We start from the raw sequence: 24,759 nt of genomic DNA, 5'->3' as shown, positions 1-24,759 counted from the left end.
GTCGCTATGCTGTACCTTACTGTAGGTTGCTTTCTGATGGCCCTGTTTGGTGGGAAAGTTCCAGACAACCTCCACCTCGGCCTGTTTGGCAGAAGTGCTGTGACCCCTAAGCAGGGTATATTAAAGGGACCAGAAGGTCACTTAACATTTCCAGATCTCAGGGCCAGATTAATGGTTTTTCCTAGGAGGACAGAATATGTTGAAACATTCTGGGTGTCCCAAAGGTGAGAGGTGACCTGAAAGCAGCTCATCTCCGTGTCCTACTACTGAAATTCCTCAAAACCAGTTCACAGGACTCGATGGGGAGACTCCTTACATCCATTCCCCAGTCTGCTTTTTCACATCAGCCTCTTCCCACAGGTAGAAAGCCAAAGCTGCTATACATAGTAGTAGATGTAAACAGAAACTGGTGGAAGTGGGGAGTGGGATGGAGTGTGTGGAAGTGTTGTTTTGACTTTTCTTTCTGCTTCCCAGATCAGCCAAAATATCCTATCAGACCAAGTACTTTATATTTTTTGTTGCTATGGTGAATAGAATATTTTCCCCATTATATCTCCTCAATGATTATTGGTAGTATTTAGTAAAGCTTTTGATTTATATCTATTTATTTTGTATTGTGCTACTATAGAATAATAACATTAATGAAATTATTATTATTATTACTACTGATATTTATTAAATGTATGCCATGTCTTTTTTTTTTTTTTAGGAAGATTAGCCCTGAGCTAACTGCACTAATCCTCCTCTTTTTGCTGAGGAAGACTGGCCCTGAGCTAACATCCGTGCCCATCTTCCTCTTGTGCCATGTCTTTAAGTGCTTTAAATATATCATTTCACTTAGTCTTCATGACAAACCAGTGAGACTAGTATTATTATCATCCTTTTTGTGGATAAGAAAACTGAGGCTTAGAAGGTAACCTCCCAACGTTATTCATCTCTTCAGTGGTGAAGTTGTGATTCAAACCAGTGTGATTAACTTCTGTATTATTTTAATTCTCCTATTAATTCTGGGAGTATTTCCAATTGATTTTCTTGAGTGTAGATATTTAATCGCACTGACCACAAGTAACTATTTTTATGTCCTTCTATCTAATAGTTACTATTCTTATTTCAGCCTCAATTCCGTTGGCTGGAGATAGCAGAACAATGTTAAAATGAAACAGTGAGAGTAGCCATCCTTGTTTTGTTAACAATTTAATGGAAAGACCATTATTTTTGGTTTAAATTTTAAAAATTGTGTTAAGGAGGTATCCTTCCATTCCTAGTTTTCTGAGTTTTTTAAAAGTCAGGAACAGGTGTTGAAATTTATGAAATGTCATTTTGGCATCTATCGAGTTTATTATACAGACACTCATGGTTTTAATCCGGATTCACAATTGAGAAATGAAATAACTACAAATGCGGTTCAGTTGGTGCTTTTCTTTTTCCAGCGGTATCTGGAGCTTGTTTTCCAAGTGACATGTGGGCGGTAGAGGCAGAAATTGTTTTTTTAAAAAATTATGGGCTTTAAATATTTCCTTGTCCAGTTTTTAAGTCTGTGCTGAGTAAAAGAAAAGATTGTGTGTCGGGGATATTTTTGAGGTATTTTATTTAGAACAACTTGTAAAGGTATCATTTGGTTATAATTCAAGATTGTCTTATATTAGTTTAGATTCATGTTGACAGAATTGTAAATCAAATAGGTAAGGATTAATTCTAATTGCATGTTGCACAAATCTTCATATATTGTTGACATTCATTAAAATATTATTATTAGTGATTGCTGGGAGCCGTGGCTACATCATTTGATCGGCTGTTTGACAGGGTCCAGCCGATTAACGCCGAGGGGTGCAGGGTCGCCCCTTGGTGAAGAATAACCGGCCAGCCCCTCACATAGTTCTGAAACCTGTGCTGCTTCTAATTGCCCTTCATTCCTTTTCCTTTCTTAACCTCCAGTTTTCACTCCTTTGGGTGGCTGCTTGGGAGTTACTACCTCCCGGGAAAATTAAATATAGTAAGAGAATGTGACCACCTGCAGGTAACTTTCAAGATATTTTTCAGTTAATTAATGGAGGAGCACACAGTCCCATTTGAGACAAGCAGAAAGGAATCTTGCCCAGATAAGATGTCGAGTTAGGTTTATGGCCTCCATCTGGTTAATGTTTCCTTCTCCCTCCAGTTCTTTGTCTAAATATATATATGCATCGTCCTTCTAAGTTTGCTGGTTAATTGGATGATCAAAAAGTATCTATATATTATTCTTGACCTTCTGCTTTCTGTTAAAATGTTATAGAGGTTTTCTCCTAAAAGCGATAAATAATAAATAATTGATGAGCAGAAGGGCCGAGGGGTGCAGGGATGCCCCTCGGTGAAGAATGGCTGGCCAACACCCCTGATATTTTCTGAATTATATGCATGCTTTCTATCAAGGTTATATCTATACTTATTTCTGTTTTTTATTCTTGAAGATATATAGTTTAGCTTAGCTTTTCAGCTCTTTACTTTACTAACAAAGTGATACTTTCTCCGGCAATGTACTTAAGGGACTGTTAGCTCTACAATCTAAAAGACAAAGGAATGCTTCCACCCCCTAAAGGGCGCGAGAAAGTAAAGATGTTTAACTGCCCGCTGAGAATGCAGATAGCCCTGGGGATAAGATACCCTGGAGTCGCCTTTTGTTCCCATTAACCATCTACACTAATGGCGTAAATGATTGAGGGAGGCAGGGATGGCTCCACCAGGATGTAACCAGAAGGACTGCTGTCCTGTCCGGAGGCCTGGACCTTCTCTCTTTGATTTAACTTTACCATGAATTACAACAGATGCCTAGGTACCTATCTCCTTTAGCTTAGAGACAACAAACACTAGTTAATTGCAGAGAAGACTACCATTAACCTTATGCTCTATAGAATAGAATGCTAATAAATATTCTTGTGCTCGTGTTTTTACTTCCTTATCTCTCTGAGAATATTTGTAGAACCATTTCTGTACTAATCCTGAAAAATATATAAACGACACTTGTGCACAGTAAAGTTGGACTTGCTAACACCAACCCAAGTCTCACGTCCCCTTTATTTTCCCCTCATTGCGCCGACGCCGTCCATCCCTCAGGAACCTGGACTCAGCTGGGGCGGGACCCCGGCAAGTTATAATAGTTATAGCCCACAAGGACAGTACTTGCATTTGGAATGTTAAAGCTTTTGCTTGTTTTTGTGCATGACCCACATTAGCTACCCACATTAGGAAGAGAATCTATGTTATTCTTTTTTATGTGGCTAAAAACCAGCAGAAGGATTATGATTTGATGTTTACTGATATTTCATACTGAGTAGCTTTGGTTTAAGAATTGTTTTAGGGAAATGGTGCTTTTTCATATATTTATCACTGAACTCAGAGGAAATGAGGGTCATCAACTATATGGAAGGAAGGACCAGATTGAGCTTTTCTTTTTTTAAGAAGAAAAACAATATTTTTATTTTATTTTTAAACAACAAGACTGAGTTTTAATAACTGGAACTGATGGAATTGACTTGATGTATTAGCTGATGAGAAAGGGAGAGTTGACAGAGCGTGGGTAAAGGCAATGATTGGGAAAAGACAATGATTTCTTTTTATACCTCACATAGTTGGGATTACCCAAGTCAGTTTTAAAATGATATAGTGAAACTGCTGGGTTGTTTTTATTTTTGCTTTTTGTTGTTGTTGTTGTTGTTTTCACAAGAGGAGCCTGATATTTCAGTGTGTAGAGTTAGGAAGAGTAAAGTTTTCCTTTGGAGCAGGATGTATCTCTAAGAATGACTAGCAAGTAAAAATGAGTGGCATGATCATTAAAATAGTTAAGTAGAGTGTTTAGGCTTTACCGCTTACATAATGAATCTGAGATAAAATTTACCAAGATGCTCTGCATTTCTAGTTTTCAAACATAAAGTGAAATAATTAAGTTATTCTCAAATCTCAAATCAAATCCAAATGAGAAAAATAACCTCTGCTGGACCACATTGAAGACAGACATTATTACTCCTAAATTTAACTTCTTATAAAACATCATCAACCACCACCAAAAAAATTTTGGGGTACACAATAATTTAGAAAGCATTTTAAAATTACCAAATATTATGACTAGAAAATTTTTTCAAGTTTAGTTCTTAACTGTAATCTCTCAGCATAACTGGATCATGAAAAAAAATGTATGCTGTCTACATCTGCTAAAATCATACCTTCCAAACATGTCCACTCTATATATTCAAAAAGCTAGAAACTGCTTGCAGAGAACTTCTGATTAATGAGCTTAGTAGCACTTCAGTGTTAATGAGTTGAAGGTATGTCATTGTCCTCTGTCTCAGTTATCGGTTACTGCAATAATACTGTGTGTTAAACAACCACAATAGCTCAGTGGCATGTCATAAACACTGCTTTTTTGCTCACAAGTCTACAGATTAGCTGAGCACTTCTACTAATCTTGGTAGGCTTGATTTGGCAGTTTTTTGGATCTTAGCTGGAGTTCACTCATGTGTCTGGAGGTCTGCTGGCTGGTGACTGATCTAGGACAGCCTTGGCTAGGGTGACTCAGCCCTGCTCCACATGGTCTTGGAGCTTTCAGTAGGCTAGCCTGGACTTCATGACAGTGGCACAGTTTCAAAAGAGAAAGCATGGAAACGTATGAGGCCTCTTGAGGCCTTGGCTTGGAACTGGTACGTAGGACTCCTTCCACATTCTTTAGGCCAACACAAGTCACAAATCCAACCCAGCTTCAAGGGCTGGGGAAATAAACTCATGATAAGAGTAGCTGCAAAATCACATTAAAAAGAGCATGGCTACAGGTTGGGATTGAGAATTGGGGTCACTTTTGCAATCAGTCGACCATATCCTCTTTTATCTTTCTCCACCTGACTTGGCCAGATTTCTGTTCCTGGGCCGTTTCATAGGCAATCTAGCAGGCAAGGGCCCCTGGATCTCAGCACCTCCTGAAATAAGCAATGCAGGCAACGTGTTATATAGAAATGTCTCTCCGAGAGAGAGGCCCTTTGGTACTTCTGCCTGTGGCTCGTTGTCTAACTTTATCTGCTTTGTCACCAAGAAGAAAAAAAATCATGTCAGAAAATTTGTTTTTATGTGATGAGAGAAACAAATCAATTATAGCTAAGTAAAATTTGAAGTGTTTAAAAGGGGAAAAAATTGAATGTTGCAGTTTAATTTTCTGTAGATCCTGAATAGCAGCAGCTGTTTGAACCAAATACAATGCGTTGTTATGTTTTCAGCCCTATTTGTAAAAATCTGAGATATAAGAGTGGGCAAGAGTAGAGTTAGAGCTTCAGAGCACCAAAATATTTTGATTGACCGGTTTTCCTGGTGCTTCTGCCTCCCCTCCCCACTGATGAACTCATTGTTTTGGTGAAATGTTCACCCAGGAAGAGATTATGGTGATTCATCTGAATGTACCTACTGATCTCAGAACAAATCACTCCTCATGGTTATAAGTGGGAAACCTTGGTATTCATAACATTTAGCACAGTACCTTATAATGGGCTAGGTATTCAAGAGGTGTTTATTGCATTTAAGTATGGGAATGTTGATTTTTTTCCCCTTTTTGTCTTTCCTTTTCCAGAATTTGTCAGTCGACTTTTTGGTAACACCCACCAGGACGACAAGGATAGACAGGACTATGTGGGGTTGGTAGACGTCCCAGACTCCTATAATGGTCCTCGACTGCAATTTCCTCTCACTTTTACTGATATTGATTTACTTATTGAGGCCTTCAAGCAACAACAGGCAAGTGGAAGCAGATACTGCTCTGATTCTTGTACATAACATGTGCTCAATGACTATCGGTTGAATGAATGAATGAAAACACTACAGCAGAAATGCATTCGCTTGGGAAAAAGCTTCACATTAAGTGAGAGCTTAAATAGAAGTCTCCTCAGGTGCACAGAAACCTTCTATCTCTAGGCTTACAGCATTTCCTTTTTCTTTTTCTTGTTCTGAGATATAATTCACAAACTTAAAATTCACCATTTTAAAGTGTACGGTTCAGTGGTTTTTAGTACGTTCACAAGATTTTACAGCGATCACCAATATCTAATTCCAGAACATTTTCATCACCCCAAAAAGAGGTGCCATACCCATTACCATTTCTTCCTCCTCCACCTCTGGCAACCACTATTCTACCTTCTGTCTCTATGGATTTGTCTATTCTGAGTATTTCATGCAAATGGGATCATATCATATGTGACCTTTTGTGTCTGGCTTCTTTCATTTAGCATAATGTTTTTAAGGTTCACTCATGTCATAGTACGTTTCATTACTTTTTTATTTTTATGACTAATATTCTATTATATGGATATACCACATTTTGTTTATCCATTCATCAGTGGATGGACATTTGGATTTTTTTCTACCTTTTAGCTATTATGAACAAGGCTGCTATGAACATTCATGTGCAAGTTTTTGTATGAACATATGTTTTTAATTCTCTTGAGTATATACCTAGGAGTGGACTTCTGGTTCATATGGTAACTCTGTGTTTAACTTTTTGAGGAACTGCCAAATTGTTTTCCACAGTGGCTGCACCATTTTACATTCCCACCAGCAATACATGAGGGTTACAATTTTCCACAGTTTTTTTTTGCCAACACATGTTATTTTCTGTTGTTTTTATTTTTTTTTTAATTTTATTTTTATTATAGCCATCCTAGTTGTGTGTGAAGTGGTATCTCATTGTGGTTTTGATTTGCATTTCCCTAATAACTAAAGATGTTGAGCATCTTCTCACCTTTACTGGCCATTTGTATACATTCTTTGGAGGAATATCTATTCGGATCCTTTGCCCATTTTAAAATCAGGCTATTTGTCTTTTTATTATTGAGTTGTAAGAGTTATTTATATATTCTGGATAAAAATCCCTTATCAGATACATGATTTGCAAATATTTTCTCCCATTCTTTAAGTTGTCTTTTCACTTTCTTGATAATGTCCTTTGATTCACAAAAGTTTGTAACTTTGACAAAGTCCAATTTATTATTTTTCTTTGGTTGCTTGTGCTCTTGGTGTCATATTTAAGAATCCATTGCCAAATCCAAGGTCATCGAGATTTACCCCTATGTTTTCTTTTAAGAATTTTATAGTTTTTAGCTCTTACATTTAGGTCTATGAGCCACTTTCAGTTAATTTCTGTATACTGTATGAGGTAGAGATCCAGCTTCATTCGTTGCACGTGGATATGCAGTTGTCCCAGCACCTTTTGTTGAAGAGTCTCTTCTTTCGCCATTGAATGTTCTGGGTACCCTTGTCAAAAATTAATAGGCCACAGATGTATGCACTTATTCCTAGACTCCTAATTCTGTTTCATTGGTGTATGTGTCTATCTTTATGCCAGTACCACATTGTATTGATTACTGTAGCTTTGTAGTAAGTTTTGAAATCAGGTAGTGCAAATCCTCTGACTTTGTTCTTTTTCAATATTGCTTTGGCATTTGGGGTCCCTTGCAATGAATCTGAGGATTGACTTTTCCATTTCTGCAAAAAAGCCCATTGGGATTTTGGTAGGGATTGCACTGAATCTGTAGATCGCTTTGTGTAGTATTGCCGTCTTGACAATATTAAGTCTTCCAATCCATGAACATGGAATGTCTTTCCATTTATTAGGTATTTAATTTCTTTCAGCATTGTTTTGTAGTTTTTAGTATACAAGTCTTTGACTACTTTAAATTTATTCCTAGGTATTTTATTCTTTTGGTTGCTTTTGTAAAAGGAATTGCTTGAATTCTCTTTTGGGTTGTTCATTGCTGATGTTTAGAAACAAAAATGATTTTTGTGGGTTGATCTTTTACTTTGCAACTTTGCTGAATTCATTTATTAGCTCCAGTAGTTTTGTGTATATATGTGTATGTGTGCATTATTTGCGATATTCTATATACAAGATCATATAATCTGTGAATAGAGACAGTTTTACTTCTTCCTTTCTGATTTAGATGCCTTTTATTTCCTTTTCTTGCCTAAGTGCTATGGCTAGAACTTCCAGTGCAATGTTAAATAGCAGTGGGGAAAGTGAGCATGCTTGTCTTGTTCCTAATCTTAGGGGGAAAGCTTTCAGTCTTTCACCATTGAGTTTGATGTTACTTGTGGGTTTTTCATAAATGCCCTTTATTATGTTGGGGAAGTTTCCTTCTATTCCTAGTTTTCTGAGTGGCCAGCCCTCTTGTGATGCCTTTATTTGGCTTTGCTATCAGGGTGATGCTGGTCTCATAGAATATTAGGAATTTTTTCCTTCCCTTCTATTTTTTGGAAGAGTTTGAGAAGGATTGGTGTTAATTCTCCTTTAAATGTTTAATAGAGTTCACCAGTGAAGCTGTCTGGTTTTGGACTTTTCTTTGTTTGGAGGTTTTTGATTACTGATTCAATCTCTACTTATTCTAGATCTGTTCAGATTTTCTATTTCTCCTTGAGTCAGTTTTGGTAATTTGTGTGTTTCTAGGAATTTGTCCATTTCATTTAAGTGATCTAATTTGTTGGTGTGCAATTGTTCATAATATTCTCTTATAATTCTTTTTATTTCTTTAAGGTCAGAGGTAATGTTCCCGCTTTCATTCCTGATTATAGTTATTTGCATTTTCTCTCTTTTTCTTGGTCAGTCTAGCTAAAGGTTTGTCAATTTTGTTGATCTTTTCAAAGAATCAACTTGATTTTGTTGAATCTCTCTATTGTTTTTCTATTCTCTATTTCGTTTATCTGCACTCTAATCCTTATTTTCTTCCTTCTGCTGGTTTTCAGTTTAGTTTGCTCTTCTTTTTCCTGTTCCTTAGTGTTAAGTTAGGCTTTTCATTTGAGATCTCTCTTCTTTCCTAATGTAGGCATTTACAGGTGTAAATTTCTTTCTGAGCATTGTTTTTGCTGCATCCCATAAGTTTTGGTATATTATGTTTTCCTTTTTGTGAATCTCTAAGTATTTTCTAATTTCTGTTGTGATTTCTTCTTTGACCCATTGATTGTTTAAGAGTGTGTTGTTTAATTTCCACATATTTGTGAATTTTCCAGTTTTCCTTCTGTTATTAATTTCTAATTTCATTCCATTGTGGTCAGAGAAGATACTTTGCATGATTCCAATCTTTTTAAATTGATTGAGGCTTGTTTTGTGGCCTAACATCTGGTCTATCCTGAAGAATGTTCCATGTGCACTTGTAAAAAAATGTGTTTTCTGCTGTTTTTGGGTGGAGTGTTCTGCAGAGGTCTGTTAGGTCTAGTTGTGTGTGAGGTCTCTGAAGTCTCTGTTTCTTTAGCATGTGTTTAGCTAGTGTTTTGACAGAGATTTTCTTGAACACTAAGAGCCATTAAAAAAAAAAAGGAAAAAAAGAGAAACCTAGTGTTTGCAGATTGGCTCTGTGTTGGTACACTCCTTCACTGCTTGACCAAGCTGTTTACAAATCTGTCTTAGCCTTTACTTCCTGCTTGCACTGAGCCATTTTTAAGTTGCCTTTTTCTTGATTCACCTTTTGCTTGGTTGCTATAAAGTTTGACTGTTTTCGAGAGTTCCAACAAAGTTGATTCCGACAGGTTTTTTTTGCTTGATTTTTCAATGTTTCTGTGGAGGGATGGGACCTTGGAGCTACCTATTCCATTATTTTCTCTGACATCACCCCAGAACCTTCATTCTCAGATTAGAACTGTAAGGGCATACCCTCGGAGTAAGAGTGAACTAGAAGTCGTTTGACTCTGTAGGGATTGAAGCAAAGCCTTGAATCATCTAATTCCTGAAATTGAATTGAGATCATCCTAGATAGCTAGTGCTCCTAGCCACCTGCCAAAAGAAAATTTAAATCCTCTCTGGGAGAAAATAGGCCTCAAGTTATTTCTCCAAGTTTTCATATACAATATCCAGAACATAATACAAATATTAACCAAGCACAGGAGGATACAAGATTAATGAAAGAAAACTGAGGCAAACAACAAACAATCGAAACAGACCTACAGAGTATTTGGATAATGGCATTATCAGACTCAGAGTTTAAAATAAATATGCTTAATATATTCAAGGAGATAAAAGATACAACAAAAATCCAAGGAGCTATAATGGGAAAGATTGATAATTTTGACTTTTTAGAAATTAAAAAATTATGTTAAGGGAAGAGTAAAAGGTTCAATAGTGTACAATGTGCTTTCATACATAAAATAAATACGTAAATATTATATATATTTTTATTTTAAAAAATTGAGCTGAAATTTGCATAAAATTCATCATTTGAACCATTTTAAAGTGTATGATTCCGTAGTTTTTAATACATTCAAAATGTTGTGCAACCATCACCACTATCTAATTCCAGAGCATTTTCATCACCCCCAAAACAAAACCCTGTACCAATTAAGCAGTCACTTGCCGTAGCCCTGTCTCTGTGAATTTGCCTAATCTGGACATTGCATATAAATGGAATCATATAATATGTGGCTTTTTGTGTCTGGCTTCTTCTGCTTGGCATAAATGTATTCAAGGTTCATCCATGTTGTGGCATGTATCAGTACCTCATTCCTATTTTGAGTTGAATAATATCCTTTGTATGAATATGCCAAATTTTGTTTAAGGGATTCTATATTTATACATGTGTTTGTATATTCGTATGTGGTTATATTAATTTTTGTATGCTTGCAGATGCATAGAATATCTTTTGGAAAGATACTCAAGACACTTTTTAAACAGTGGCTATTTCTGGGGACAGGGTTGGGGACTGAGGTCTGGGGAAGAAATTGCTTTTCATGTTATACTCCTTTTTATTGTTTAAATTTTTATTTCAAGTAAAAAATGAGATTTATTTTTCATTTAAAAGCTAGCTACTTTTAAAAAAAGAAATATTCTTTAAAAGTAGTATTTTCTTCCCTCAATGCCTTTAGAAGAATGTGAATATTTTAAGTTGCTGTTTAATCTGAGAAACCAACATCTGAGTTAACTCTTTTGAGTATTTAGTATTGCAATTGTAAACACAATTATAATGCTATTGAAAGATAGCATTGTAAGCAAGTACTAATATTACCAAAGTGATTTTAGCCAATTGACAAAGGGCCCAGAAGAACTATTTTAAAAATAGGAATTTTCTCTTGTTGCAATATATTCTCAATAAATATTTGTTAATTTAACTTTGAAAAACAAAACAAAACAAAACAGAACTGCCTCTTCAGACAGCAATTCCCCTGATTAGTGCTACAAATGGACCAGAAAATCTACAATGGCAAGTTAAGGTAATACTGAAGCCGCTGTTGGGAATCAACTGATTAAATGTACAAATTGAAATAAATCATTATATAAAAGTGTTTTGCCTGTTCCTTTAAAATGTGGCTAAAGGAAAGTTCACAATGAATTTAGAATGCTTTCGTGGGGAAAATTCTTAGCAGTTCCTTAGGTCTTGGACAGACAGGAAATATGGGTCTCTCCCCGCTAATCAAGATCCAGGGGCCCTTCTCTTTCCTCCTAATTCTCACATTGCTTCAAATTCTGTTTCCTGTGTTTTTAAAAAAATATTTAATCATGAAAATTCTCCAAACTTAAGTCATATGTTTTTGGGGTCTGGGATAGGAAATAATTTTGTTATTTTAATAGTTATGAAAATGGAAATTTAATAGGACACCACAAGACAGAATTGTTTCAAAGAGTTCCATCTGTCCTGAATCTCATACTCAAAGCAGTATCTGAACGATATGTAGCTATGACCCCTCTCTCAGCCTTCAATAATCTAAACCAGTGCTGTCCAATAGAAATATAATGCGAGCCACATACATAGTTAAAAATTTTCTAGTGGTCACTTAAAAAAGTAAAAAGAAACAGGTGAAATTAATTTTAATACCATGTTTTACTTAATCCAACATATAAAATTATCATTTTAGTATGTAATCATGTTAAAACTTTTTAATGAGAGATTTAACTTTTTTTTCATACTAAACCTTTGAAATCTGCTCTGTATTTTGCGCTTACAGCACATCTCAATTTTGACCAGCCCCATTTCAAGTGGTCAACAGCCCCAGGGGGCTAGTGGCTGCCATATTGGACAGCACAGGTACAAACAGTCCTGACCCATCAAGTGGTGTTAGCAGATGTTAAATTTGTATCAGCTATATTACTTTCTGGATTATGTATTTGGAACATTTTATAATTAAATGGAGAACAAAACATTGGACTTAAAACAAACAAACAAAAATCCAGGGGAGAAAATGGAGTAAATCTGTCCAAAACAATGATATCATCAACACTGTAACTGGAGGAGAGCAACGGGATGAATAGTCATAATAGGAGATAATCCAAATGGTTTATTTGGGTTTGGAATATGTTTTATACTTAGAGCTGTATATTAATGTGCTTGCTGTTCTGTAAACTTTCATGTCTGTGCACCAAATATTGAGCCACACTTGGGATGCTTGGCTCAGGAGTTCCTTGGGGCTTGTCTGGCTGCCTTGTGAGATCTCCCATCCCAGCACCACACCTACTTACCATCCCAGGTGGCAGGCCGTCCCAAAAGCAAAGCAAAGCAGCCTCTCTTCCACAGGCTCTCTCTGCTTCTCTTTCTCAGTTTCTCTTCTTTCCCTCCTTATCTTTTATTTATTTATTTATTTATTTATTTATTTGTCTGCATGGTTCCTTAGGGCAAAGGAGTCTCCTGTTTTTCCTGTCACTTCTCTTGGGCTCTAAGGGCCAAGAATAATCAGCAATGTTCTGTGAATAGGTGATGTCAGTTAAGACCGTGAGAGTATAAACGTCCTAGGAATGTTTATTTGTTCATTCAATTTACAAATCTCTAGCGAGGGCTTATTATATGCCAGACACTGTGCTAGAATAATCTATTTAATAATAATTTAGAGATTATCCTGAAATACAGCTACCTGAAATGTGGTCGTATGCTCTACCTCTATAGCTTTCCACACAGTCATGCATTTCTTCCTAGTTCATCATATCTATTTCCTCTGCTTTGCCTTCGCAGATACTTCATGCTTATTATGTGTTAGAAGTGCTATTTGAAACCAAGAAAGTCCTGAAGCAAATGCCGAATTTCACTCACGTAAAAACTTCTCCCTCCAAACAGATAACAATCTGTGGTAAGTTTCAGAGCAGAGTTGCCAAATTAATATTTAGGAGTCTCTTGGTTCTACATCATTTGCCTAATTTGAAAACTGTGTAAATTGGACTGTATTAAGGGAAAAGTGTTAATATAGAGTTATCTATCATGTTCCCCATCTTGTCTTTGTTTTGCATACCAGCTGGCAGGAATTAATTATGTGAGAAATTAAAGAACTCATAGCTTTTTATAAAGACAGGCAGCATTTTAATATGGAAAACCACCCATGGGTGGAATAAGTGTTCTTTGCCCTCCGTCTAGCTCTCATTATCTTTGTTCCATGTTGCTTTTTCTAGGTGGGCCTGTGCATGCCATTATACTGGGAAGAGAAAAGCCCAAGGCAGGGTGGAGATTAAACTCCTCTCTGCCCTTGGCTGCTGTTTTAGATTTTTCCAACTGGTCTCTGCAGTTTTTAGAAGAGTGGGAATGTCCCAGAAATCTGTTCCTTGTTCTTTTAAATAACAAGATTTGAGATTTTGTTATCATATAGGCCAGCCTGGCAGGATATTGCTTCAAGAAACGGTACACATTGAAATTCAACACAGTTGGTGCTCAGCATGGTTGCAACTGTCTGAGAATGGAGTGCGTGGAAGGAACAGCAATTCCCTTAACTTCTAATTAAGCCTTTAGGTTACAAAATAGTGATTGTTATTTTCCAAATCAGTTTTTAGCCCGTGTTTCTTTTACTCTGGCAGGTAGAAGTGGATTTGACAATCTAATTAGACCATTTCCATTTCTAGCATCTGATAGTGGTGACAGGGACTTGATGTAGCAGTACATGCTTCATGACATGCCCTGACTCAGACTTTTGAAGAGTCTTTAATGGTTCACTTCCAACCTACTCAGGCCACCACATCTCTGCCTAGCAGATGATGCATCGCAGCAGTGGGGGCCTTTTATCCAAGGCCTCACCAGCTCTTACTTTTCATGGAGATAAAGAATTTGGGGTTGTGAGGCTCAGGAAGCTATGCCGACCCACAAAGCCTATGGACCCAGGCTAGATTTGCTATCGGAGTGTATACAAGCCAAACAGAGAGTCAGATCTGCTCCCACATGTTTCCAGTATACCTCCAGTTGCCGTTGTAGACGTGTCTTTGGATAAAAGGATCTGGAAGAAGACATAAATTAATTAGAGGGCATGAAAGTCATGGAATCACACAGTGTAAGAACCGAAGGGTTGTTACAGAGACCATCTAGTCTATCGCCTGCTCTTACAGATGAAATTCAAGCCCAGAGCGAAAAGTGTATTGCCTTCCATGCATTTCTGTGAGTAACTCCACCTACCCCCCCACCCCCACAAGCTCACTCAGCTAGTTAGTGGCAGGGTCAGAGTTAAAAATCAGGTCCTCTGCATCCCAGGTTAGAGCCAGCGCCCATATCTGCTATCCCAACTCCCATCATGCATTTCTCTGACTGATGTTTCATTTTTCATCATGAGACAAAGACTAGGGAATGGATTAATTAGTTCTGTTCATTTAAAAATCTCCACTTCTTGGGCATTTATCTCCAGACTTTTTATATGTAGCACTATTGGTAGAGGGAAAAGCCAGGCCAGTAGGTTCCCTTAGTGTGGGAATCATTATTTTCTGTCTTTAATAGCCCTACTGAACTTAGAAAAATTTGATCATCATTTAAAATAAAATCTAAAATTGGGGCCATATTTTCAAAAACATCTTCTGTTTAAGACAGTATTAGGAAAGGGAGAGAAATTGTGATGAAACTTCACCATTGTTTTAACTTCCAGATACGTTTTTCACATGCACATCTAAACATGCTACATAGTTCTCAGCATGCATGAAATATAGGAGGCATTTTAGTCTACAGCTATGTTATAACTAACTAACTAACTCTGCACTCATGGTTTTGTCTACAGCTATGTTATAAATGATAACTAACTCTGCACTCATGTTTTTGTTTGCAGTGGAAATATCTTTGTAACTGTCTTTCCCTGATACACTGAGTTTTATCTTTTGCTGTCCAACTAGAAGTTAAAATTATTTTATAGCCTTAACACTTAATATGCTGAAACAAATTCATTTTTTAGCATGCCAGCTGGAATAGTTCTGTCTATCCAAATCTTGGAAAGATGAGCCACCCTGAAGAAAGGAAAATAAAGTAATTAAAAATATATATTTAACTCATAAGTAAAAAGTCCTTCCATTTTTATTTCCTTAGATTTAGAATGAGATCATTTGAAAGCAATGAGATTTATGTATACAATAGCATTAATATACTCTTAGTATTATAGTCATTTTATAAATATATGGTAGAGATATAAGATTTTAATTTTATTATTCCCATTATAATTAGAGTCTTCTGTTGCATATATTTGGTTAATTTTGATTGTGGGATTTTAAACAAAGTGACGAAAGATATTCCTAAGTTAAATTCTATTTGATAATTAAGTTGGATACAAGAATAAAAATTTATGACCAGAGCTTATGAAAGACAGATATTTCACCTAGAAATAGTTGTCCAAATAGGGCTTTTGAATATTCACTCTTACTTTTTAATGAATGGCTTCATGTATTCATATGATTTCCCTTACTTGGCTGAGTTTTATAAAGCCATGCTTTCATTTGTATTTCCTGTAACTGTGTTTTCGAAAGAATATCAACTATCTACTTACAATTCTACTACTGTTGGAGCATATTCTCTAAATCATGGCTTTAAAAAGCTATGCATTTAGCAATTAAACATATTTATCGAGTGCCTGATATGCACCAGGTACCTTGGAGGCACTTGGGGGTTTAATGCTGACTGAGATAGATACGACTGCTGCTCTCCTAGAGATTACAGTGTAGGCAGTACAGAATAATTGCTAAGAGCTTGAGTTTTGAAGTGAGATAAAATTGAGTTTGGATTCCAGCTCTGAGACTTTGTAGTTGGATAAAATTGTGTAAGTTATTTAAGTACTCTGAGCCTCATTTGTAAAATGAGAATGATGAAAATAGTACCTATCTCATGGAGTGGCTGTAAGGATTGAAGAAGATAATTCATGTAAACCCTTAGCACAGAACTTGGCGCAGAGTAAGCTAAACGCTACTTGAATGGCAGGAGTGAACAGGTAATTGCAATATCAGATGCTGTCCCCTATAGGAAAGGGGACAGAGTTCCCATAGAGTGCTGTGGAAACCAATTGTCTGTTGAATTAATATCATCATAAGATAAAAACCCAATGCCCCAAGACCTCATGGAGTATATCAGCAGTATTTCAATTTTAAAAATCTGTAACAAAATGGGGATTTTCTTGTTGCCTACTGACTAGTGATTTTTCATTTGCACTCCAGGTGATTTGCATGGAAAACTGGATGATCTTCTTTTGATCTTCTATAAGGTAAATGATTATTTCACTAAATATTTGCATTTTTGTTGGAGGAGAGCAGTCCTAGAGTAGATAACGATGTTAGTTTTATTAGGGATATGTACAAATACAGATGTAATACAACAATTTCTATCCAAGAAGCTCAAAGATTTGTAGAGGCATATATTTTGTGGGGTTTTTTTTTAACACATCTCATAAAAATTTTTTAAAAATTTAATTTGGGTCTTCGTTTAATACTATTGTTATCTGTATATCCATTAGGATTTGTACCTGATTCTATTTATGGTCTTTATTACATCGTAAATGTCTAGATGGCACAGGATGAGAGGGGAGCAGTCTGTTTTATTTTTATTTTGTTCAGAAGTGAGCATAACACATGCCAGTCTTCTTTTCCATGGCACACTAATTATGCATGAAAGGAGTGCCCTGTAGTAAGTTTCCAGTTGCTCCTTCTCTACTCTGATTCACCATCGCTGGGCTCAGTTGCTCTTTCAGGGCTGTGACTCCTCTTCATTTGTCAGGTTTTGGATGTTGGAGCCCGCATGGAGGGCACAAAACAGCTTGGCCAGCATGGAGTTTCTCTGCATCTCTTTGATTGGATTTGTTTCTCTCTCTGAGCCTGAATATTTTCTGAATATTTGCTTCTGGGACAACTGCCTGTAGAAAAATGATCCTAAAGTGACCCCTGCCTTCACAGTGGAACCCCTTTATCTCTCTTTTTGATTAGTGCGTCATCCCCACAACTAGCATGAATACTTGAATACAACTAATTGAATACTTAGGCACGGTATAAGTGGGTAGATGGGTTGAAAGCAAATATATTCTGATTATTATGATGGCCAATCATTTCTACTCTTTGGAGACTGTGAGAGCTTAAACAAGCCACATAACCTCCATGAACCTCAAATTTTTTTTTGGCTGCAATATTCTTGAGCTTTCACCCCATAAGAGTTGTCTTGTGGATAAAATAACATAAATATCCAAAAGCAGTTTTAAATGAATAAATTATAATAGAAATGCAGGGTTTTCATTTCATCCATTCAGAATGGAAGCTTGGAAGGGAATGGCGCAGGTCAAACCAGGAGTGGATTAATGGAGCTGGCACTTAGGAGGAGAGTCTACTGGGACTGCAGGAGGCCTAAGCAAGGATCTAGAGCTAGAGCATGGTAGCCAGAGAGCGGGGTCAGAGGAAGTAGGAGGCTGCCCAGGTAGTCAGTCGGTGTCAGGAAGTCCAGACAAAGGTTTGCTGGTAGGGAGCTGAGGGTATTGGTAAAAGACCAATTCTAGAGATCAACCACAGAATCCAAGCTGGGTGGGGAAAGAAGAGAAGCCAGGATGGACAAATCAACTGGGAGGAATGGGAGGATTGAAGGCTCAGCATGCTCTCTGAGGTCAGGGAGCAGGCTGACTGGGGTGAGGACCTTAGGAAGCAGAAAGGGTGGGAAGTTGTAAGAGGAGTAGTCCTCAGGGATGAGCTGGTCTAAGGTGGAGTCCAGAATGTGGGTGGCTGAAGTGAGTGAAAGAGAATGTCAGAGGTGAGGAGGTCAAGGACATGGAAAGCAGGTATGTAAAATGAGTTGGCCACAGGACCCAGAGATGAGGAGCAGGGGAAGGAGGTCTAGTCAGAGGTCATGGGCCTGGAAGGAGGAGAGGCTTTACCTGAGGCTGGTAAAGTGTTGGACTGTTAGTGGCTCTGAGGAGCAAGTAGACCCTCACCCACTCCTGACCCTGAGATATCTGTTCTGTAGAGGAATTGGTCCTTTCCTTCCAGAGGGCTGCAGGAGTCAGGAGTCTAGCAGCGTCCTTAAGGGAGGCCCAGATTTCCAGAGGGAAGTCTTTCTGAATGAGTTGAAGGCAGAAGGGAGTTTGTTTACCATGAAATGGGGATTCTACTGGCTAAATTGGAAAGCTGTGGGAGAGATGGAAGAATGGACTGCTGAGCGGGTGCCAAGGAATGGCACAGTTTGGGGAATGGGATTTGTTTAACTCAGTAGACGGCACCTTACAAATGTTCAGAAGTTCAGTCCTGCTATTATTGACAATTACAATCTGAGGAAGGAGGAGGGGGCAGAAGGAACGACCACAACAGGAAATCTGGTAATTATTTCTCTAGAGATTTTAAGAAATATATAAAAGGGAAAATAGTTGAGTAAATTAAATGTGAGAAGTGACTTCCGGCGCATTTAGAAAAGAAAACTTCTCAAGAGGCAGTTGAAGATATTAAGGTGTGATCAGGGTAAGGACTCTGGAGTAGACAGATGAGAAAAGAGAGAATTCTGACATGTTTCTTTAATTCTGCCTACAAAACTATATGGAACAGATAAAACTGGAAGGTCTAATGTAAAGATTGAACAGGAGGAGGTGGGTGGTAGAAGTACTATAAAAAGAACTAAAGGTAAAAATAGAGCTTTCACATGAAAGCAAGAAATATTTTGAGAGTTAACCAATGACAGTGTTCAGGAAGGAGAGATTGAGAGCCCAGTGATGAAAGAGGAGGGCACTGTTATTTGGGATGGATTTGGGTAGAGGGAGGTGAGAGGGATGTTTGGAAAGTAGAAGCCTGCAAGAGCCATGAATTAGAATTTTAGCAGGCTTGAGTGAGAAGCAGGTAAAATGCATCTTCAATGTAGAATAAACCACATGCACCAGAATCTTGAAATTGTCTAGTCTAAAAGGGGAAACTGAGGGAAGAGTCATTGATGACAGCAAGGTTCCACTTTAAGAAGTTGAAAAAATGATGTGTTAATGGTGTCTGAGAAGGGAGACTGACCTGGTGCACTTGCGATGATGGCGTGTCACTTAGTTTATGGACCATGAGGGTCCTAAGTTAAAGGCCAGGAAAGGAAAGGGCAGTACACAAAGATGTCTGAGGAATCTACTCCGTATGACGATCTCTAACTTGCAAAGTCAGCATTTTGCCTTTTTCACTCACTCTTTTTGAAGTTTATCTTTTAATTTTTTTTGTGAGAAAGATTGGCCATGAGCTAACGTCTGTTGCCAATCTTCTTCTTTTTGCTTGAGGAAGATTGTCCTCTACTTTGCATGTGAGATGCTACCACAGCATCCCCTGATGAATGGTGTGTAGGTCTATACCCAGGATCCGAACCGGCAAACCTCAGGCCGCTGAAGCAGAGCACATGAACTTAATCATTATGCCACCGGGCCAGCCCCTTTCTAAAGTTTAAATGAGGAATGATGATAGATGGCCCGAGTATAGTGTGGCCTAAAACCATGAATACAGACTATTCTGGAAACAATGTTTCTACATGAATACAAATGAAAGTGATATGCCACCTATCCAAAGGGCAAACTCCCATCTACTTTTTTTTTGTACACATGTCACATACCCAGAATTAAGTAAAAAGGGTCTCTGAGCTCTTGAAATTGTTGTCAGAATTTCAATGAACTTTACTCACGGGGCAGGCCCTAGGCCCTTACTCAAAGACCAGTGAACATATATCAGTTAAAACCTTATTTGACACATGGTTCCTAGCGGCTTGCCTGTCTGGCTACCCACCCCACAGCAGATTAGGGACTGGAAGGAGAAAGGCAAAAGTGAGATACAATGGCAGCAATAAAAAGTAAAGCTCTTCCTGACAGAGGAACTGTGGAAATGAGATAGGAAATGCAGCGATCTGGGGCTGTGTGTGTAGGGAAGAGAGTGCCATACTTCTCAGACGTGGCTGAGGGGATGCTTAGGTTGATGAGCCTGCGTGGTCAAGAAAGTTCCAAGTTCTATGGTGTACACCATTTTAAGAAGTGAAGAGAACAAATGGCACATTTTCAAAACTCCCAGTCAAAATGGTTAAAGTAATTTTAAAATGTATTTTGGCTTTTAAAAGAGTAAGCTTCAGTGATCTGGAAAATTCGTTTCAGCAATGCTTATAGTACAAGTGAGTATCATTATTGGGTCTTAGGTATGGGAGGATGAGAGAACATGAAGAAAAAGAAAGATTAGTTGAGAGAAGAGTAATGAGCCAGGAAAGCAGATGAAGAGGAAAGGAAGAACATCTTAAAAATGAGAAGAGAGGTGGGGAGTGGTGGATTTCTCTTTGTGGCATCAGATCCAAATGTTGCCTGTGCAGAGACTACAGCAGGCGCTATGACCAAGCAATCACTTGATTGCTTCAGGAAATGGTAGAGTTTCTGTGACGAAGGCTGATTCTCACTGCGATACTCAATGCATCACCAGTGTGTTGAATCCTAATTATATGTAACGCCCTGCGTGTGGCACTTTCCTCTGGTTCACGCACACAGAATTGAGCCGCCTCAGTGTAAGCCATGGGCTCGCTATCTTCTGTTGAGAAGCAGCTAGTGACCATGCTTTAACCTATCCTTATTTTATTTATTATTTAATTTATTAAAATTATTTTTATTTTATTCAAGTTCTGATTGACCTTGAATTGCAGGAAATAGTTTGGCAAATTACATTCTGTTGGAGATTTTTAGAGCTATAAATGACCAAAGTTTATATTATGCTCTGACTAACTGATTTCTCTCTATCAACCCAAAAGAGAGCCAGGACAACCTTAGGCTTTGAACTGAGGCAAAATTGTAGTTTATCTTTCAGTTGGTGTTTTGCTAGACAATTTCTTCCTCATTAGTTCTTTTTTTTTTTTAAAGATTTTATTTTTTCAGTTCTCTCCCCAAAGCCCCCCAGTACATAGTTGTATATTCTACGTTGTGCGTCCTTCTAGTTGTGGCATGTGGGACGCTGCCTCAGCATGGTTTGATGAGCAGTGCCATGTCCGCGCCCAGGGTTCGAACCAACGAAACACTGGGCCGCCTGCAGCAGAGCGCGAGAACTTAACCACTCGGCAATGGGGCCAGCCCTGTCAGTTCTTTTATATAGTGTAGAATGAGTAGGCTGCAGAGCTGGGGCTGGCCCAAGGCCAAACAAGGGCATAGCCTGAGAGGGAGAGTGATAATGTAGGGTCACTGAGATGCCTCACCATATTATTCTTTTCATCCAAGTGGTTGGTTTGGTTCAAGACTTCTATCATTATAACTGATCATATGCAAAAGTGAATCTGTCCACTCATTTGTTCATTCAATAAACTTATCTGGTCCCTACACACTGTAGGCACTTCAAGGCACCATATAAAACCTGTGGGAAGATACAAAGATGAATATGAAGTTCATTCATTTCATATATATTTATTAAACATCTATTATGAATGAGGTACTCTGCTAAGGGTTGGTGATACAGTGTGACTAAGACGAAGTTTTTGGCCCCAAAGACATCATAGTTCAGTGGGGAAGGTCAACTAATAAAAGAACAAGACAGTTAAGGGTGGGATGTGTTATGACTGGGTTAAGCACAAGGCTCCAAGGGAGCACATTGCGGGGACACCTAACATCATGGGAGACTTCCTGGAGGAGGTAACATTTAAGACAATCCCTTCCAAGAATTTTAGTAATTTAGTAAGAGCCTAAATCATGAAGAAAAGTTTTGGAGGATTGGAAAAGATTTTATTCTCACTCTTTGGTGGGGCACTGCAATAAATGATGGGATTCGTACCAATGATTGTTTTTGATTGATTGTTTTGAAATTTTGGTTTCTTTAATATTTGATTGTCCTTAAAAATTTTATCATTTAGCACCTTAAGACTAAGCTAGTGGGCCAGCCCCATGGCGGAGTGGTTAAGTTCATGTGCTCTGCTTTGGTGGCCCTGGGTTCACCGGTTCGGATCCTGGGCACAGACCTATGCACTGCTCATCAAGCCATGCTGTGGAGGCATCCCACATAGAAGAACTAGAATGACCTGCAACTAGGATATAGAACTATGCACTGGGGCTTTGGGGAGAAAAAGAAAAAAGGAGGAAGATTGGCAACAGATGTTAGCTCAGGGCCAATCATTCTCAAAGGAAAAAATAAAAAAGACTAAGCTGGACATTTTCAGCTCATAATTCTATCTGAGTTTGAAAAAAATGCTTTCCTTTAGGTGCCACACTGTTAACCATGGCAGACCTTTGCTGAAAGGGCATCTCAACTTTATATGGCTTCAAATATCATCAAGTGAAGCAATCTACATAGTATTAGTTAGGTCATATTTTTAGATTTTATTTTCTGAAGAGGTTAATTTTAATAAGTCACTTTTGCTTAGAGTGACCAATTTGAAATACTACACTTCATTCAGAGCCTTAGCCTTGCTAAAATTATAAGACATTTTTCCTCATTGAATAGAAAGCTTGAAATTTTAGATCAAATTTTGGCAAATTAGTTTGTTAAATTGATGCTGTGAGTGGAGACCTCCTGAAGTTGAAAAAGAGAAGATGCACGTGGACAGAGAGAAGCTAATTAACTCTTAACCGTGTATCATACTGATGCTGCTGTCCATTGGAAGCCATGCCATCTTGTTTTCCTTTTCTTCTCTCTCCCCTACCGTCCTCCACCCCGAGGTCCAGAAATTTCCAGTTGAGAAGGTCATTAAGTATTTTGTTTCTTCTCTGTCACTGATACGCTTCACACTGCCACAGCAGTCAATTGTTTCCCTTTTGAAATTAAGGCAGTATGTTGCAATCAGAAGAACAGACCTCTGAAATAGAATTTGCAAAAGAAATGAAAACTAAAATAATGAGGAATTGAGGTCCAGAGGTTGTCGTTTGATGTGCCTTGGGAAAATGTCCAAAACAATTAGGATAACTTCTAGATGGCTGTTGTAAAGTACTTTAGTAGAAAATAAGTGAGAATATAGGGAAACATTTTTGTCTCTATTCAAGTTAATTAATTGTGGTCTGCTATTTTTTCCCCTGCAGGTCGTCCGAGTGCTGTTCAGAACTGTAGTTACCCTGGGTTTTCTGTATTTGTCAACTTGATCTCCATGTCCTAGATGGTTTGTTGTATATCAGCTGCAGAGTAAGCAGAGAATTTGGTTTACTAGAACTGAGTGGAGGATGGGTTATAGCCTCTGTTGTGCTTCTTTGAAGGAGACCCAGGGAAATTTCAGTAGCTGGCAGCCGAAATAGCCTAGAGACTCATGTCCCAGGGGATTTAGCTCCTTATCTTCTTATGTGTTTTCCCATTCCCTTATTAGTCTAAGACTAGAATGTGTTTGAACTCAGTCTTGGTAAAGTAATACGGCTAATCTTGAATCAACAGGGCAGATCTTATACATCCAAATAAGTCTTGCCTTCTTTGAAGTGGTTGCCTTGAGAGGCTCAACACGTACAGGAGTTCAGTATACATTTAGAACTCCTTTTAAAATCACTTTCAGAAACTATGACATATTCTGTTGAATGAGCTTCGTTATCACAAATCTTAGTCTTTTGACAACGTGTGATTTTTTGAAAAGGTTGAAACTTATTGGGTATCAAGTGTGCTGTATAAGATGGAAGGCCTAGCTGACCATTACTATTTTTGGCTCAAAGTTAGGTTTATCTCAAGAAATTCATTATTCTTAGCTCTTAGGTGAAATACCTAAAAACAAAGTTTGGTTTAACTGGAGATGAAAAGTTCTAATACAAGAAAATTCATAACAGTGGAAAACATGTTTACCATACAAATATAATAATTATCATTTTAGACTGTTGCTTTTCTCAAATTTTGATGTTAAGGTTATGCTGGCTTCATGAAATAAATTGGAGAGATTTTCACCTTTTTCTGTTGTTTGGAACCTAAATCCCTGGTTCTCAAACTTGGGTATACATTGTAATCACTCAAGGAAGTGAAAAAAAAATACTGATCCTGAGTCCCACTCCCAGAGGTTCTAATGGACACCTGGGGACTTTTTAAAGCTCCCCAAGTGATTCTAATGTGCAGCCAAGGATGGGAATCATTAGTTTATATAATATTAAAACTATTTGCTCTTGAAGGTTGAGATAGAGCTCTGCTATAAAGCCACATGGAGCCAAAGCACTATTCAAGTTTTCTACTTCTTTTGAATCAATTTTGGTAGTTTCTAATTTTCAAAGAAATCCTCCATTTCTCTAAATTGTGAAAGTACATTGCCATAGATGTCAATATTATATTCTTTACTTATATAATTTATTTATTTCTCTATATCTTTATATCATTTTTCTAATCATTAATCTTACATTTTTTTCATTCTCTTTTTTCACTTATCCTCAGTCTCATGATGAGTTTATCAGTTTTACTGGTTCTTTCAAAGAATCACCCTTTGGATTTTCATATCTTTTCTTTTTTGCTTGTTTTCTATTTCATTAGTTTCAGCTTTTATCTTTATTTGGTTGACATTATTGTTTTTTTCTAATTTCTTAAGATGAATACAGTCTTTCATGTGCATCTTTTTTAATAATGAAGACATTTAAGGCTACACATCTTTTCTGATTTTAGTTTTAACTGAGCCTTTTATTGAACTTGTAATATTGCTTTTAATTTCCTCTTCGATCTAGGGCTTATTAAGACTA

The 24,759-nt window shown here is 37.6% G+C and overlaps 1 protein-coding gene across 5 annotated transcripts in view; it reads left to right on the top strand.

Moving 5' to 3' along the window:
- The window catches only part of PPEF1 (protein phosphatase with EF-hand domain 1), a 121,738-nt gene that overhangs the window by 53,424 nt on the left and 43,555 nt on the right, over positions 1 to 24,759 (top strand). For all 5 annotated transcript variants that reach the window (XM_046672691.1, XM_046672689.1, XM_046672690.1 and 2 more), the window contains 3 exons: positions 5,585 to 5,748; positions 12,930 to 13,044; positions 16,355 to 16,401. In XM_046672691.1, the coding sequence (XP_046528647.1) occupies positions 5,585 to 5,748; positions 12,930 to 13,044; positions 16,355 to 16,401 (326 nt within the window). The remainder of the gene's footprint in view (positions 1 to 5,584; positions 5,749 to 12,929; positions 13,045 to 16,354; positions 16,402 to 24,759) is intronic.

Source organism: Equus quagga, chromosome 10 (assembly GCF_021613505.1).
Source record: "Equus quagga isolate Etosha38 chromosome 10, UCLA_HA_Equagga_1.0, whole genome shotgun sequence".
Classification (NCBI taxonomy): Eukaryota; Metazoa; Chordata; class Mammalia; order Perissodactyla; family Equidae; genus Equus; species Equus quagga.
The sequence above is the reverse complement of the archived record's forward strand: the minus strand, read 5'-3'. Positions and strand labels throughout refer to the sequence as shown.